At 44.7% G+C, this 16,756-nt stretch overlaps 1 protein-coding gene across 1 annotated transcript in view; it reads left to right on the top strand.

The window, feature by feature from the left end:
* LOC106592285 (gamma-aminobutyric acid receptor subunit beta-2) overlaps nt 1-16,756 on the top strand; it is a 113,658-nt gene that overhangs the window by 38,346 nt on the left and 58,556 nt on the right. Inside the window, exon 4 of the mRNA XM_045717878.2 lies at nt 5,206-5,426. Coding sequence (XP_045573834.1) covers nt 5,206-5,426 — 221 coding nt within the window. The remainder of the gene's footprint in view (nt 1-5,205; nt 5,427-16,756) is intronic.

Genomic DNA, 16,756 nt, shown 5'->3' with positions numbered 1-16,756 from the left:
CTGGGGCCAGTTGTACTGTTAGAGGGGCCAGTTACATTAGACGTTATTGGTGTCATATCGTTTTCTTCACTGCATTGCAGGCATTAGCAGGCAAAAGACCATGTTCATAATCATCATCGTTGCCATTGTCTAATAACGGGTGTAAAAAAAGAACGATAGCAAAAATGAGTTATGTAAAACTTATTTCATACTCCACATTTAGGGGGGCCATAAGGGGGTCCAAAATTGTTGTCACAGGGGCACTGGCCCCCCTGCCCCCCATAACTGCTACTGTCTGGTCCAAAATAGTGCACTATGTAGGGAATATAGTGCCATTTGGGACACACTTCTAGTCTCGCTGCTTTAAGAATCCTCTTTAATGTAAAAGGCCTCAAATTATGAGCCATTTTTTTTTTATGTGCAAAACATCAATATATTGAGGATATTTTGACTCCCAAGGGATTAAAGACCAGGTTGGTAAAACACAACCAGAGGAGATTGTCACGTTTGTCGTATGAATGAGACCAAGGCGCAGCGTGTGTATCGTTCCACATATTTATCTGTGAAACTATGCAAGACATACAATAAACTATAAACAAAGAAACAACAACCCGTGACGAAGAGGTGCAACATAAACTAACTCAAAATAATTTCCCACAAACACTAGTGGGAAAAAAACTACTTAAATATGATCCCCAATTAGAGACAACGATGAGAATCATAACTGAGAATCATACAAAAACCCCAACCTAGAAAAAACAACCTAGAACACAACATAGAACATTTTAACTAGACAAAAACCCCAACATAGAAAAAAGAAACTAGAACCAAACATAGAAATGAATAAACTAGACAAAACCCCCCAGTCACACCCTGACCTACTCTACCATAGAAAAATACAAGCTCTCTATGGTCAGGACGTGGCAGAGATAAATGATAAGTGCTGTAGATATAAAATAGAGAAAAGCTTAATGGCTTCATGTGTATCATGTTCTGTTTTCCACTTCATTTTATTACAATCTGCTCGGTAACAGAGATGATGATATCACACTGCAGTGCTCTCTCCGCTGGGTTGTACTGTGGGTGGGTGGGTGGATGGATGGATGGGTGGATGGATGGGTGGGTGGGTGGATGAGTGGATGGGTGGGTGGGTGGATGGATGGGTGATGGATGGGTGGATGGATGGGTGGGTGGGTGGATGGATGGATGGGTGGGTGAATGGGTGGATGGATAGGTGGGTGGGTGGGTGGATGGATAGGTGGGTGGGTGGATGGATGGGTGGATGGATGGGTGGGTGGATGGGTAGGTAGGTAGATGGATGAGTGGATGGATGGGTGGGTGGGTGGATGAGTGGATGGATGGGTGGATGGGTGGGTGGGTGGATGAGTGGATGGATGGATGGGTGGGTGGATGGGTGGATGGATGTATTTTGAGAGTCCAGTAATGTACATGCGTATGTTATGTCTCACTGGCAGTGTGAGCATGTGTTGGTTTTGCCTATGTTTTATATATGGAGTATGATAGGTACACGGTAGGAGAGTGTGGGGGGGGGGGGGGGGGGCAGACATGCCATCTCTAGTCATCAATGCCCAATGGTGACCAATTCAAACCTGGGAAACCAGCAGCAAACACTGACTTCAGGAATGGAAGCTGTGTACTGTGTCTGTTTGCAGTAGTAAATGCTTACAAATAGGAGAGAGAGAGAGAGAGAGAGAGAGAGAGAGAGAGAGAGAGAGAGAGAGAGAGAGAGAGAGAGAGAGAGAGAGAGAGAGAGCCCCAGCTGGAGTACTCTATTTGGTCTGTAAAGGGTAGGGAAGCATGAGAGAGTGATGGCTAGAGTGAAAGATGGATGGATGGACTAAAGGGAGGGAGGTATTGTCCTCATAAACCATGGAGTGGCTCCATCGGAGGAGAAGCAGTATATTTTTATCATGGGCCAGCCAGCTGAGATAGCTGAGGAATTAACCCTCAGGTTGTTGCCCCCGTCAGTGGCTGCTTCTGAAAAGGCAACCTATGCCCTATGTAGTGCACTACTTTTGACCAGGGCCCATAGGCTGCCATTAGGCTTTGGTCAAACGAAGTGCTACTATATAGGGAATAGGGTGCCATTTGGGACCAGTAAGTCAGCCAGGAGGAGAGAAGAGTTGGCTGAGTATTAACCCCCTAACCCCAGTCAGCATGACCACTACTGCCCTCAGTAGAGGTCAGTTACAGGCCTGTGTGGCTCAGGTCGTAGAGGTCAGTTACAGGTCGTAGAGGTCAGTTACAGGTCAGTAGAGGTCAGTTACAGGCTCAGTTGGTAGAGGTCAGTTACAAGCCTGTGTGGCTCAGTTGGTAGAGGTCAGTTACAAGCCTGTGTGGCTCAGGTCGTAGAGGTCAGTTACAGGCCTGTGTGGCTCAGGTCGTAGAGCGTGGCACTTGCAAAGCCAGGGTTGTGGGTTTGATTCCCACAGGGGGACCAGTATGAAAATGTATCCACTCACTACTGAAATTGCGTCTGCTAAATGACTAAAATGTAATTAGGACAGTAGAGGTCAGTTATAGGCCTGTAGAGGCCAGTAGAGTTCAGTTATAGGCCAGTAGAGGCCATTAGAGGTCAGTTAGAGCCCAGTTATAGGCCAGTAGAGGTCAGTTAGAGGTCAGTAGAGGTCAGTTAGAGGCCAGTTAGAGGCCAGTAGAGGCCAGTTAGAGGTCTGTTAGAGGCCAGTAGAGGTCCGTTAGAGGCCAGTTAGAGGCCAGTAGAGGCCAGTTAGAGGTCTGTTAGAGGCCAGTAGAGGTCCGTTAGAGGCCAGTAGAGGACAGTTAGAGGCCAGTAGAGGTCAGTTAGAGGCCAGTTAGAGGTCAGTAGAGGTCAGTTAGAGACAGTAGTCAGTTAGAGGCCAGTTAGAGACAGTAGAGGTCAGTTAGAGACAGTAGTCAGTTAGAGACCAGTTAGAGACAGTAGAGGTCAGTTAGAGGACAGTTAGAGGTCAGCTAGAGGTCAGTTAGAGGTCAGCTAGAGGTCAGTTAGAGGACAGTAGAGGACAGCTAGAGGTCAGCTAGAGGTCAGTTAGAGACGAGTTAGAGACAGTAGAGGTCAGTTAGAGGACAGTAGAGGACAGTTAGAGGTCAGCTAGAGGTCAGTTAGAGACGAGTTAGAGACAGTAGAGGTCAGTTAGAGACCAGTAGAGGTCAGTTAGAGGCCAGTTAGAGACAGTAGAGGACAGTTAGAGGACAGTAGAGGACAGTTAGAGGTCAGTTAGAGGTCAGCTAGAGGTCAGCTAGAGGTCAGTTAGAGGCCAGTAGAGGTCAGTTAGAGGCAGTAGAGGACAGTTAGAGGTCAGCTAGAGGTCAGTAGAGACGAGTTAGAGACAGTAGAGGTCAGTTAGAGACCAGTAGAGGACAGTTAGAGGCCAGTAGAGGTCAGCTAGAGGTCAGCTAGAGGTCAGTTAGAGACGAGTTAGAGACAGTAGAGGTCAGTTAGAGACCAGTAGAAGACAGTTAGAGGCCAGTAGAGGCCAGTTAGAGGACAGTAGAGGCCAGTAGAGGCCAGTTAGAGACAGTAGAGGTCAGTTAGAGCCCAGTAGAGGTCAGTTAGAGACAGTAGAGGTCAGCTAGAGGTCAGCTAGAGGTCAGTTAGAGACGAGTTAGAGACAGTAGAGGTCAGTTAGAGACCAGTAGAGGACAGTTAGAGGCCAGTAGAGGCCAGTTAGAGGACAGTAGAGGCCAGTAGAGGCCAGTTAGAGACAGTAGAGGTCAGTTAGAGCCCAGTAGAGGTCAGTTAGAGACAGTAGAGGTCAGCTAGAGGTCAGCTAGAGGTCAGTTAGAGACGAGTTAGAGACAGTAGAGGTCAGTTAGAGTCCAGTAGAGGACAGTTAGAGGCCAGTAGAGGTCAGTTAGAGATCAGTAGAGGTCAGTTAGAGGTCAGTTAGAGGTCAGCTAGAGGTCAGTTAGAGACGAGTTAGAGACAGTAGAGGTCAGTTAGAGACAGTAGAGGTCAGTTAGAGGCCAGTAGAGGTCAGTTAGAGGTCAGTAGAGGTCAGTTAGAGGCCAGTAGAGGTCAGTTAGAGGTCAGTAGAGGTCAGTTAGAGGCCAGTGCCGTTTCAGACTGTTCTACACCAACCATACCATGTAGATGACCTTCTGCTGTTCAGTGAGACTGTCACCAAGCAAGCCGAGATCTTCAGCTCAGATTTAACCTAATAAAATCAGTTCTGTGGGAATCAGGTTCGTGCAGTGGGCCTGATACATTATCAAAGCATATTGGTTATATGCTTGGCCTGCCAGTTGTGCTAATCTCATACCATATTATACTTAAAAACTCGAGCTTTGATAACTAAATAGATCAGTTGTGAGGTGAGCATGAATTTAAATAATTTGCAAATAATTCGCTTTTTTATTTTACTGGATGGTACCTGCATCTTATGGTCAAGGTGGTTTCAACACAACGGTGAACCTGAAAAAAAAAACAGAGGTCAAATCATGATATCAGCGATCTTCGGGTCGTAAAGTCGGAGCTGTAGAAAGATGCCCGAGCAGGACGGAATTCCGAGCAGGATGGACGTTCAAAACTATTTTCCCAGTCGGAGTTCCCAGTTGTTTTGAACACGTCATTAGTCTCAGCGGAGGGAGGTAGAGCGCAGCAGAGGGTCCGCCTCTCACCGGTCCCTGCTCTTTCCTTCCTTTCCTCCGGTGACACTGACTAGAGAGAGGGGACACAGTCATCCGCCTGATGGCTAAACGGGAGTCGCACCGCATCTGCCTCATGCACAAATTCATGTTGGTCCTGTGACCAGAGAAAGTGAACTACTCCTCGATATTAAAATAGACACGACGAGCTGCTAATAATAATAACATTGCAGGGCTGGCTGTCAATACACTTGGCTACACATTGCAGCTCAAATGGAAGTAGGGAGAAGCGCGTTTTGTAAGAGCTGAATAAAAACGTAGACATGAACTCACTCTTAAAAACAGCTGCTCTTTGCTGTATTCTTCGACAGTCTCTCTGGTCATGGTTTTAAAAGTTATGAAATCTCACGTAGGCTAGTATCAAACTTATTCATTCATTCATTCCCTCTTTCGATCTATCTCAGAATGTTGTGTTATGAGATGTACAGTCCAGTAGGTTTATCCACTCTTCTCCTCCTCCAGGACTACATGTTAACCATGTAGTTTCAGCTACCTATCCCATCTATCCCTCTCTCCACTCGTTTTATGACTCTTCTCTTTCCTCCCCCTCTCTTCCAGGACTACACATTGACCATGTACTTCCAGCAGGCCTGGCGGGACAAGCGTCTGTCCTACTCTGAGATAGCCCTCAACCTGACCTTGGATAACAGGGTAGCTGACTCGCTCTGGGTTCCCGACACCTACTTCCTCAACGATAAAAAGTCCTTTGTCCACGGCGTCACGGTCAAGAACAGAATGATCCGACTGCATCCGGACGGCACCGTGCTCTACGGACTCCGGTAAGGGATTTCATAGCTTATGATGGTTACTAATATCTGTGTTGGTTTCTCTCAGCCAGTAGGTTGAATGCCCCTCTTTCATTTATTTATTTTATTTAACCTTTATTTAACTAGGCAAGTCAGTTAAGAACAAATTCTTATTTACAATGACGGCCTACCCAAAGGCAAAAGGCCTCCTGCAGGGATGGGGCCTGGAATAATAAAAAAATAAATGTAGGACAAAACACACATCATGAAAAGAGAGACAACACAACACTACATAAAGAGAGACCTAAGACAACATAGCAAGGCAGGAACACATGACAACACAGCATGGTAGCAACACAACATAACAACAACATGGTAGCAACACAACATGGTAGCAGCACCAAACATGGTACAAACATTATTGGGCACAGACAACAGCACAAGGGGCAAGAAGGTAGAGACAACAATCACACAAAGCAGCCACAACTGTCAGTAAGAGTGTCCATGATTGAGTCTTTGAATGAAGAGATGGAGATAAAACTGTCCAGTTTGAGTGTTTGTTGCAGCTCGTTCCAGTCACGTCTCAGGGATGTGTGTGCTTTGGGGACCTTTAACAGAATGTGACTGGTAGAACGGGTGTTGTATGTGGAGGATGAGGGCTGCAGTAGATATCTCAGATAGGGGGGAGTGAGGCCTAAGAGGGTTTTATAAATAAGCATCAACCAGTGGGTCTTGTGACGGGTATACAGAGATGACCACTTTACAGAGGAGTATAGAGTACAGTGATGTGTCCTATAAGGAGCATTGGTGGCAAATCTGATGACTGAATGGTAAAGAACATCTAGCCGCACGAGAGCACCCTTACCTGCCGATTTATAAATTATTTCTCCATAATCTAGCATGGGTAGGATGGTCATCTGAAGCAGGGTTAGTTTGGCAGCTGGGGTGAAAGAGGAGCGATTACGATAGAGGAAACCAAGTCTAGGTTTAACTTTAGCCTGCAGCTTTGATATTTGCTGAGAGAAGGACAGTGTACCGTCTATCCATACTCTCAAGGACTTGTATGAGGTGACTACCTAAAGTTCTAAACCCTCAGAGGTAGTAATAACACCTGTGGGAGGAGGAGCATTCTTCTTACCAAACCACATTATCTTTGTTTTGGAGGTGTTCAGAACAAGGTTAGGGGTAGAGAAAGCTCGTTGGACACTAAGAAAGCTTTGTTGTAGAGCATTTAACACAAAATACGGGGAGAGGCCAGCTGAGTACAAGACTGTATCATCTGCATATAATTGGATGAGAGAGCTTCCTACTGCCTGAGCTATGCTGTTGATGTAAATTGAGAAGAGCGTGGGGCCTAGGATCGAGCCTTGGGGTACTTCCTTGGTGACAGGCAGTGGCTGAGACAGCAGATTTTCTGACTTTATACAGTGCACTCTTTAAGAGAGGTAGTTAGCAAACCAGACCAAAGACCCCTCAGAGACACCAATACTCCTTAGCCAGCCCACAAGAATGGAATGGTCTACCGTATCAAAAGCTTTGGCCAAGTCAATAAAAATAGCAGCACAACATTGCTCAGAATCAAGGGCAATGGTGACATCATTGAGGACCTGTAAGGTTGTGGTGACACATCCATAACCTGAGCGGAAACCAGATTGCATACCCGAGAGAATACTATAGACATCAAAAAAGCCAGTCAGTTGATTATTGACAAGTTTTTCCAACACTTTTGATAAACAGGGCAAAATAGAAATAGGCCTATAACAGTTAGGATCAGCTTGATCTCCCGCTTTAAATAAAGGACGAATCGTGGCTGCCTTCCAAGCAATGCGAACCTCCCCAGAGAGGAGAGACAGGTTAAAAAGGTTGGAGATAGGCTTGGCGATGATAGGGGCAGCAACCTTAAAGAAGAAATTGTCTAAACCATCTGATCCAGATGTTTTTTTAGGGTAAGGTTTAAGGAGCTCCTTTAGCTCCTCGGACTCAGTAACTGCCTGCAGGGAGAAACTTTGTAGCGGGGCAGGGGAAAGAGGGAGAAGCATCGGGGATAGTTGCGTTAGAAGGGGTGGGAGATGAGGAAATGTTGGACAGGCAAGGAGGCAAAGCTGAGTCAAATAGGAATCCTGACTTAATGAAGTGGGGATTAAAGAACTTAGCCATGTACTTCTTGTCAGTAACAACCACATCATCAACATTATGCGACATGGGCAGCTGTGAGGAGGAGGGTTTATTTTCCAGGTTTTCAACTGTTTTCCAGAAGTTCTTAGGGTTGTACCCACAGAGAGAGAACTGCTCCTTAAAAGAACTAACTTTGGCCTTCCGGATAGCCTGAGTGCTCTTATTTCTCATTTGCCTGAACGATAGTCAGTCAGCCTGAGTATGCGTGTGCCGAGCCTTTTGCCAAATGCAATAATTGCGGTGGAGTAACTCTGCAAGATCACGGTCGAACCAGGGGCTGAACCTGTTTTTAATTCTCATTTTCTTTATGGGGGCGTGTTTGTTAACAATACCACTGATAATATCAAAAATTAAGGTCCAAACGTCTTCGACAGAGGGGATCAAGCTGATTCTATATCATTTCACAGAGGCCAGTTCATGAAGGAAGGCTTGCTCATTAAAGTTTTTTAGCAAGCGTCTATGACAAATCAGGACAGGTTGTTTCACTGAGCAGCCATTACGAACACAGGCTGTAAAACAGTGATCACTAAGGTGATTATAGAAAACACCAAACTGAAACCTATCAGGATTATTTGTGAGGATAACATCAAGGAGAGTAGCCTTTTCTGGGTGTTTGGAGTCATACCTTGTGGGATTGGTAATAATCTGAAAAAGATTTAGGGAGTCCCATTGCTTTAGGACTTGGTCAGGTGATTTAAGCATGTCCCAGTTTAGGTCACCAAGCAGGACAAATTTGACTTAGTGTAAGGGGCCAGGAGAGAGCTTAGGGCAGGTAGGGTACAGGCCGGTGCTGATGGAGGACGATAGCACGCAGCAACAGTCAAGAAAGTGCTATTTTAAAGTTTAATGCTTAAAACCAGCAAATTAAATTGTTTGGGGACAGACTTGGTGGAGACAACCGAGCACTGAAGGTGGTCCTTGGTAATAATTGCCACTCCCCTACCTTTGGAAGATCTGTCTTGCCGAAAAAGGTTATAACCAGAAAGGTTAACATCAGTATTCAAAACACTCTTCCTTAACCACGTCTCAGTAATGACCAACACATCTGGATTGGAGCTGTGAACCCACATTTTCAATTGATCCATTTTAGGTAATAAGCTTCTAGTGGGGGGGGGGGGGGGGGGGGGGGGCAGTGCCCCTGTGACAACAATTTTGGACCCCCTTGTGACCCCCCCTAAATGTGGAGTATGAAATCATTTTTACATAACTAATTTTTGCTATCGTTCTTTTTTTACATCCGTTATTAGACAGAAAATGCAAATAAATTGTTGAATGATTATGAACATGGTCTTTTGCCTGATAATGCCTGCAATGCAGTGAAGAAAACGATATGACAACAATAACGTCTAATGTAACTGGCCCCAGCTTGGCCCCCCTAGTTGAAATGGTCTAGAACCGCCACTGTGAGGTGAGCGAAAGCTCGGGAGAGAGGGGTGAGTGTGGTGGGGGTACCTGTACCAGACAGGGGAGACAGGCCAGGGCAGACGGTGAACAGATCGCCAGGTGGAATCCAAGCAGCAATGTAGCAGGCAACGGGAGTTGGTGTCAAACCCACTTGGGAGAAACTTTTATTTCTGGAGGCAGATTTCTTGTAGAAAATGCCAGTCAATGATCTTTGAACAGCAGGAGGTGTAACAGGCGTCGTATAGAGGGGACCAAGGCGCAGCGTGTTGAGTGCTCATAATTGTATTTTAATGAAAACTAACACTTTGACAAAAGAAACAAAACGACAGCCAACAGTTGTGTCAGGTTACATCTGTACTTGGCGGCAGCTGTGGTTCGGGGCGTAGCACCCCCACCGCCCGCTGATCCCCCCCGCTTCTGTGTCTCCGGAGGAACCAGACCGTGGATCATTGCCGGAGGCTTTTGAACACCAACCGCCGCCGAAGACTCTGGGCCGAAGACTCGGGGCCGCGGGCCGCCGCTGAAGACTCGGGGCCGAAGACTCGGGGCCGCGGGCCGTCGCCGAAGACTCGGGCCGCGGGCCGCCGCCGTGCTTATTCCTCATAGTATCGCCGTTCCGCTCTCGCTGCCTCTATCTCCTCTTGCTGACGGCGATACTCCCCAGGCTTTGTCCAGGGTCCTGCCCCATCCAGGATTTCTTCCCAGGTCCAGTCCTCCTGACCACGCTGCTTGGTCCAATCATGGTGGGTAGTTCTGTAATGGGCGTCGTATAAAGGGGACCAAGGCGCAGCGTGTTGAGTGCTCATAATTGTATTTTAATGAAAACTAACACTTTGACAAAAGAAACAAAACGACAACCAACAGTTCTGTCAGGTTACATTAACGAAACAGAAAGCAACTACCCACGGAAACCAAGTGGGAAAAGGCTGCCTAAGTATGGCCTCCAATCAGAGACAAAGACAGACAGCTGCCTCTGATTGGAAGCCATACCCGGCCAAAACATAGAAACAAAAACATAGAATGCCCACCCCCATCACACCCCGACCTAACTAAACAGAGAAAAAACAGTTCTCCTAGGTCAGGGCGTGACAGGAGGGGGCTTCAGAGGATGCTTCAAAGACTCCTGCCACTTGTTGGGCCCAAATTCCTAGACACCTTTTACTTCACACCTTAGTGCTGATTGAATTTGTATCTGGTCTGTCCTTGCAAGCCTGGCAGCCTTAACTCAGCATTCAGTCCCCATTAAATAAAATATATCATTGTAATGTACTTTATTTGTAATTTTTTTTCATTTTTTTTCTTCTTTTTGGCTTTCAAAATAACACCAGACCAAACACTACTCACTCAGTTCCAGGTTGGATGTTGTCCTCAGGTCTCTGCTGTTTGTTTGCTACAGCACCCTCCGTATAGCTTGGAAAAAGAAAACCTTGGAAGCAGTAATCTCTCCGGTTAATTTTGGTCAAAATTCGTGGTCTGTGATGATTATCAATATCTTTCATTGATCGATTGTGATCAATAAGTAAATCGCTGTAGGAAAAACAGAGGCTAGATAGTTGATTGAGGGTGAGTAATGTCATTGCCTTTCAGTCTTCCTATATATGGAGTCATAACCTTTCACCCTACCTAGGTATGGAGTCATAACCTTTCAGTCTACCTAGGTATGGAGACATAACCTTTCAGTCTACCTAGTTATGGAGTCATAACCTTTCAGTCTACCTAGGTATGGAGTCATAACTTTTCAGTCTACCTAGGTATGGAGTCATAACCTTTCACCTTACCTAGGTATGGAGACATAACCTTTCAGTCTACCTAGTTATGGAGACATAACCTTTCAGTCTACCTAGTTATGGAGACATAACCTTTCACCCTACCTAGGTATGGAGACATAACCTTTCAGTCTACCTAGGTATGGAGACATAACCTTTCAGTCTACCTAGGTATGGAGTCGTAGCCTTTCAGTCTACCTAGTTATGGAGACATAACCTTTCAGTCTACCTAGTTATGGAGACATAACCTTTCACCCTACCTAGGTATGGAGACATAACCTTTCAGTCTACCTAGGTATGGAGACATAACCTTTCAGTCTACCTAGGTATGGAGTCGTAGCCTTTCAGTCTACCTAGGTATGGAGACATAACCTTTCAGTCTACCTAGGTATGGAGACATAACCTTTCACCCTACCTAGGTATGGAGTCATAACTTTTCAGTCTACCTAGTTATGGAGTCATAGCCTTTCAGTCTACCTAGGTATGGAGTCATAACCTTTCAGTCTTTCTAGGTATGGAGTCATAACCTTTCAGTCTACCTAGTTATGGAGTCATAACCTTTCAGTCTACCTAGTTATGGAGTCATAACCTTTCAGTCTTTCTAGGTATGGAGTCATAACCTTTCAGTCTACCTAGTTATGTAGTCATAACCTTTCAGTCTTTCTAGGTATGGAGTCATAACCTTTCAGTCTTTCTAGGTATGGAGTCATAACCTTTCAGTCTTTCTAGGTATGGAGTCATAACCTTTCAGTCTTTCTAGGTATGGAGTCATAACCTTTCAGTCTTTCTAGGTATGGAGTCATAACCTTTCAGTCTTTCTAGGTATGGAGTCATAACCTTTCAGTCTTTCTAGGTATGGAGTCATAACCTTTCAGTCTTTCTAGGTATGGAGTCATAACCTTTCAGTCTTTCTAGGTATGGAGTCATAACCTTTCAGTCTTTCTAGGTATGGAGTCATAACCTTTCAGTCTTTCTAGGTATGGAGTCATAACCTTTCAGTCTTTCTAGGTATGGAGTCATAACCTTTCAGTCTTTCTAGGTATGGAGTCATAACCTTTCAGTCTTTCTAGGTATGGAGTCATAACCTTTCAGTCTTTCTAGGTATGGAGTCATAACCTTTCAGTCTTTCTAGGTATGGAGTCATAACCTTTCAGTCTTTCTAGGTATGGAGTCATAACCTTTCACCCTACCTAGGTATGGAGTCATAACCTTTCAGTCTTTCTAGGTATGGAGTCATAACCTTTCAGTCTTTCTAGGTATGGAGTCATAACCTTTCAGTCTTTCTAGGTATGGAGTCATAACCTTTCAGTCTTTCTAGGTATGGAGTCATAACCTTTCAGTCTTTCTAGGTATGGAGTCATAACCTTTCAGTCTTTCTAGGTATGGAGTCATAACCTTTCAGTCTTTCTAGGTATGGAGTCATAACCTTTCAGTCTTTCTAGGTATGGAGTCATAACCTTTCAGTCTTTCTAGGTATGGAGTCATAACCTTTCAGTCTTTCTAGGTATGGAGTCATAACCTTTCAGTCTTTCTAGGTATGGAGTCATAACCTTTCAGTCTTTCTAGGTATGGAGTCATAACCTTTCACCCTACCTAGGTATGGAGTCATAACCTTTCAGTCTTTCTAGGTATGGAGTCATACTATACTGGATTGGTTACTTTGGTGTTTTATCATTATATAATGAAAGTTGTGTACAGAAAGAGTAGATGTATTTGATTGAGGGTAAGAGATGTCACAGGCTCATAGCTAGTCCGTCCACCTAAGAATCTAGACTTGTTTCTGGCTTTACCATTTCACGGTCTCAATATCAATAACTGATCAGTTAATGATCAATAATGGAACAGTGCTGTAGAACGGCTACAAAGGGAGGAAATGTATTTGATTGTACGGCTGTGGTCCTATCCATCCAGAAAACATCTCTTTGTGATGTTGTCTGTGTCCCAAATGCCACCCTAACCCCTATGTAGTGCACTATTTTTGACTAGGGCCCAATAGAACCCTGTATAGTACACTACTTTAGACCAGAGTAGTGCACTATGTAGGGAATTTGGTGGCATTTAGGATTCAGATGTTCAGTCTCTGATGCTGCAGAGAAGATTGCCATTCATAAGAGATGTTCATCAATAATGTAAAAGAACAGTACAAACATACACACACACACACACACACACACACACACACACACACACACACACTGGACAGTCTTTTATGTGCTGTTGTGCTGCCTGCCACTTTGTGAAGCCTGTAAAGGGATGAACGTTCCTAGGAAGTAGCTACCCCTCCTTGGCCTACACTTCACACTAACCCAAATCTGGACATTCCTTGTCATTAAAAAGAAAGACATATAGTCCCAAACTCTTCTGAAGCTTGTATGGGAACATTGAAACAGAGTATGAGTATTTGGCAGTAGTACTGCAGAGGCCAAAGTCTCTCTCAGGTGTCTCCATTCCGTGGCTGTCAGCTCTGATTCACAACGAGTCCAAGTTCAATTTAACAACTTCAAAAGATAAGGCAGAGTACAAACAACATGTTCTATTGCCATGAAAAGAAAGTACACTACTCGTTCTCTGTTTCAATGGTCCCATACCAGCCTGGGAACAGTGTGGGACTATATTTATTGTCATGGTCCTACTCAGTCAGCTGTACCTCCATGTTGCTGGGACACTTCAGATTGGGCTGTGACTTGAATTAAAGAAGTTGGGAAACCATTTCATGGAACTTCTCATACCAGATACCTGCTTTCATTAAAACCCAACAAGTCACAAGTTCATGGATACCATTGTTGTGAGGAAAATAATCTTTTTGGAACAGGGGAAACCACTGTGCACATGCGCAGAGGCTAAGCTAAGGCTGTTCTTCTTTGTCGGTGGCACATGCCCAGATAGTGTTAGCATGACGGCTAAGAATCACGTTGTCTTATGGGAAATGCTAACTGTTCACCGTCTTAGTAGTGTCTTTGAGCGTAGGCCTAGAACTAGAGATGATTGCAAACAAAAATGTAAAGGCAATCACAACACTAGCTTTGGTTTTAGCTTTGCAACAACTCCAGTTCAATTTCCAGCTATAGGAGAAGAGTTTAAAACACCTCCAGTTCCAGCTATAGGAGAAGAGTTTAGAACACCTCCAGTTCCAGTTATACGAGAAGAGTTTAGAACACCTCCAGTTCCAGTTCCAGCTATAGGAGAAGAGTTTAGAACACCTCCAGTTCCAGCTATAGGAGAAGAGTTTAGAACACCTCCAGTTCCAGCTATAGGAGAAGAGTTTAGAACACCTCCAGTTCCAGCTATAGGAGGAGAGTTTAGAACACCTCCAGTTCCAGCTATAGGAGAAGAGTTTAGAACACCTCCAGTTCCAGCTATAGGAGAAGAGTTTAGAACACCTCCAGTTCCAGCTATAGGAGGAGAGTTTAGAACACCTCCAGTTCCAGTTATAGGAGAAGAGTTTAGAACACCTCCAGTTCCAGCTATAGGAGAAGAGTTTAGAACACCTCCAGTTCCAGCTATAGGAGAAGAGTTTAGAACACCTCCAGTTCCAGCTATAGGAGAAGAGTTTAGAACACCTCCAGTTCCAGCTATAGGAGAAGAGTTTAGAACACCTCCAGTTCCAGCTATAGGAGAAGAGTTTAAAACACCTCCAGTTCCAGCTATAGGAGAAGAGTTTAGAACACCTACAGTTCCAGCTATAGGAGGAGAGTTTAGAACACCTCCAGTTCCAGTTATAGGAGAAGAGTTTAGAACACCTCCAGTTCCAGCTATAGGAGAAGAGTTTAGAACACCTCCAGTTCCAGCTATAGGAGAAGAGTTTAGAACACCTCCAGTTCCAGCTATAGGAGGAGAGTTTAGAACACCTCCAGTTCCAGCTATAGGAGAAGAGTTTAGAACACCTCCAGTTCCAGTTATAGGAGAAGAGTTTAGAGCACCTCCAGTTCCAGCTATAGGAGAAGAGTTTAGAACACCTCCAGTTCCAGCTATAGGAGAAGAGTTTAGAACACCTCCAGTTCCAGCTATAGGAGAAGAGTTTAGAACACCTCCAGTTCCAGCTATAGGAGAAGAGTTTAGAACACCTCCAGTTCCAGCTATAGGAGAAGAGTTTAGAACAACTCCAGTTCCAGTTAAAGGAGAAGAGTTTAGAAGACCTCCAGTTCCAGTTATAGGAGAAGAGTTTAGAACACCTCCAGTTCCAGTTATAGGAGAAGAGTTTAGAACACCTCCAGTTCCAGCTATAGGAGAAGAGTTTAGAACACCTCCAGTTCCAGCTATAGGAGAAGAGTTTAGAACACCTCCAGTTCCAGCTATAGGAGAAGAGTTTAGAACACCTCCAGTTCCAGCTATAGGAGAAGAGTTTAGAACACCTCCAGTTCCAGCTATAGGAGAAGAGTTTAGAACACCTCCAGTTCCAGCTATAGGAGAAGAGTTTAGAACACCTCCAGTTCCAGTTATAGGAGAAGAGTTTAGAACACCTCCAGTTCCAGTTATAGAAGAAGAGTTTAGAACACCTCCAGTTCCAGCTATAGGAGAAGAGTTTAGAACACCTCCAGTTCCAGCTATAGGAGAAGAGTTTAGAACAACTCCAGTTCCAGTTATAGGAGAAGAGTTTAGAACACCTACAGTTCCAGCTATAGGAGAAGAGTTTAGAACACCTCCAGTTCCAGCTATAGGAGAAGAGTTTAGAACACCTCCAGTTCCAGCTATAGGAGAAGAGTTTAGAACACCTCCAGTTCCAGCTATAGGAGAAGAGTTTAGAACACCTCCAGTTCCAGCTATAGGAGAAGAGTTTAGAACACCTCCAGTTCCAGCTATAGGAGAAGAGTTTAGAACACCTCCAGTTCCAGCTATAGGAGAAGAGTTTAAAACACCTCCAGTTCCAGCTATAGGAGAAGAGTTTAGAACACCTCCAGTTCCAGCTATCGGAGAAGAGTTTAGAACACCTACAGTTCCAGTTATAGGAGAAGAGTTTAGAACACCTCCAGTTCCAGCTATAGGAGTAGAGTTTAGAACACCTCCAGTTCCAGCTATAGGAGAAGAGTTTAGAACACCTCCAGTTCCAGTTATAGGAGAAGAGTTTAGAACACCTCCAGTTTCAGTTCCAGTTATACGAGAAGAGTTTAGAACACCTCCAGTTCCAGTTCCAGCTATAGGAGAAGAGTTTAGAACACCTACAGTTCCAGCTATAGGAGAAGAGTTTAGAACACCTCCAGTTCCAGTTATAGGAGAAGAGTTTAGAACACCTCCAGTTCCAGTTATAGGAGAAGAGTTTAGAACACCTCCAGTTCCAGCTATAGGAGAAGAGTTTAGAACACCTCCAGTGCCAGCTATAGGAGAAGTGTTTAGAACACCTCCAGTTCCAGCTATAGGAGTAGAGTTTAGAACACCTCCAGTTCCAGCTATAGGAGAAGAGTTTAGAACACCTCCAGTTCCAGTTATAGGAGAAGAGTTTAGAACACCTCCAGTTTCAGTTCCAGTTATACGAGAAGAGTTTAGAACACCTCCAGTTCCAGTTCCAGCTATAGGAGAAGAGTTTAGAACACCTCCAGTTCCAGTTATAGGAGAAGAGTTTAGATCACCTCCAGTTCCAGTTAAAGGAGAAGAGTTTAGAACACCTCCAGTTCCAGCTAAAGGAGAAGAGTTTAGAATACCTCCAGTTCCAGCTATAGGAGAAGAGTTTAGAACACCTCCAGTTCCAGCTATAGGAGAAGAGTTTAGAACACTTCCAGTTCCAGCTAAAGGAGAAGAGTTTAGAACACCTCCAGTTCCAGCTATAGGAGAAGAGTTTAGAACACCTCCAGTTCCAGTTCCAGTTATAGGAGAAGGGTTCAGAACACCTACAGTTCCAGCTATAGGAGAAAAGTTTAGAACACCTCCAGTTCCAGATCCAGCTATAGGAGAAGAGTTTAGAACACCTACAGTTCCAGCTATAGGAGAAAAGTTTAGAACACCTCCAGTTCCAGTTATAGGAGAAGAGTTTAGAACACCTCCAGTTCCAGTTATAGGAGAAGAGTTTAGAACACCTCCAGTTCC

Source organism: Salmo salar, chromosome 05 (genome assembly GCF_965601325.2).
Source record: "Salmo salar chromosome 05, fSalSal1, whole genome shotgun sequence".
Taxonomy (NCBI): domain Eukaryota; kingdom Metazoa; phylum Chordata; class Actinopteri; order Salmoniformes; family Salmonidae; genus Salmo; species Salmo salar.
Note: the sequence above shows the minus strand (reverse complement) of the source record. Positions and strands in the feature narration are given on the sequence as shown.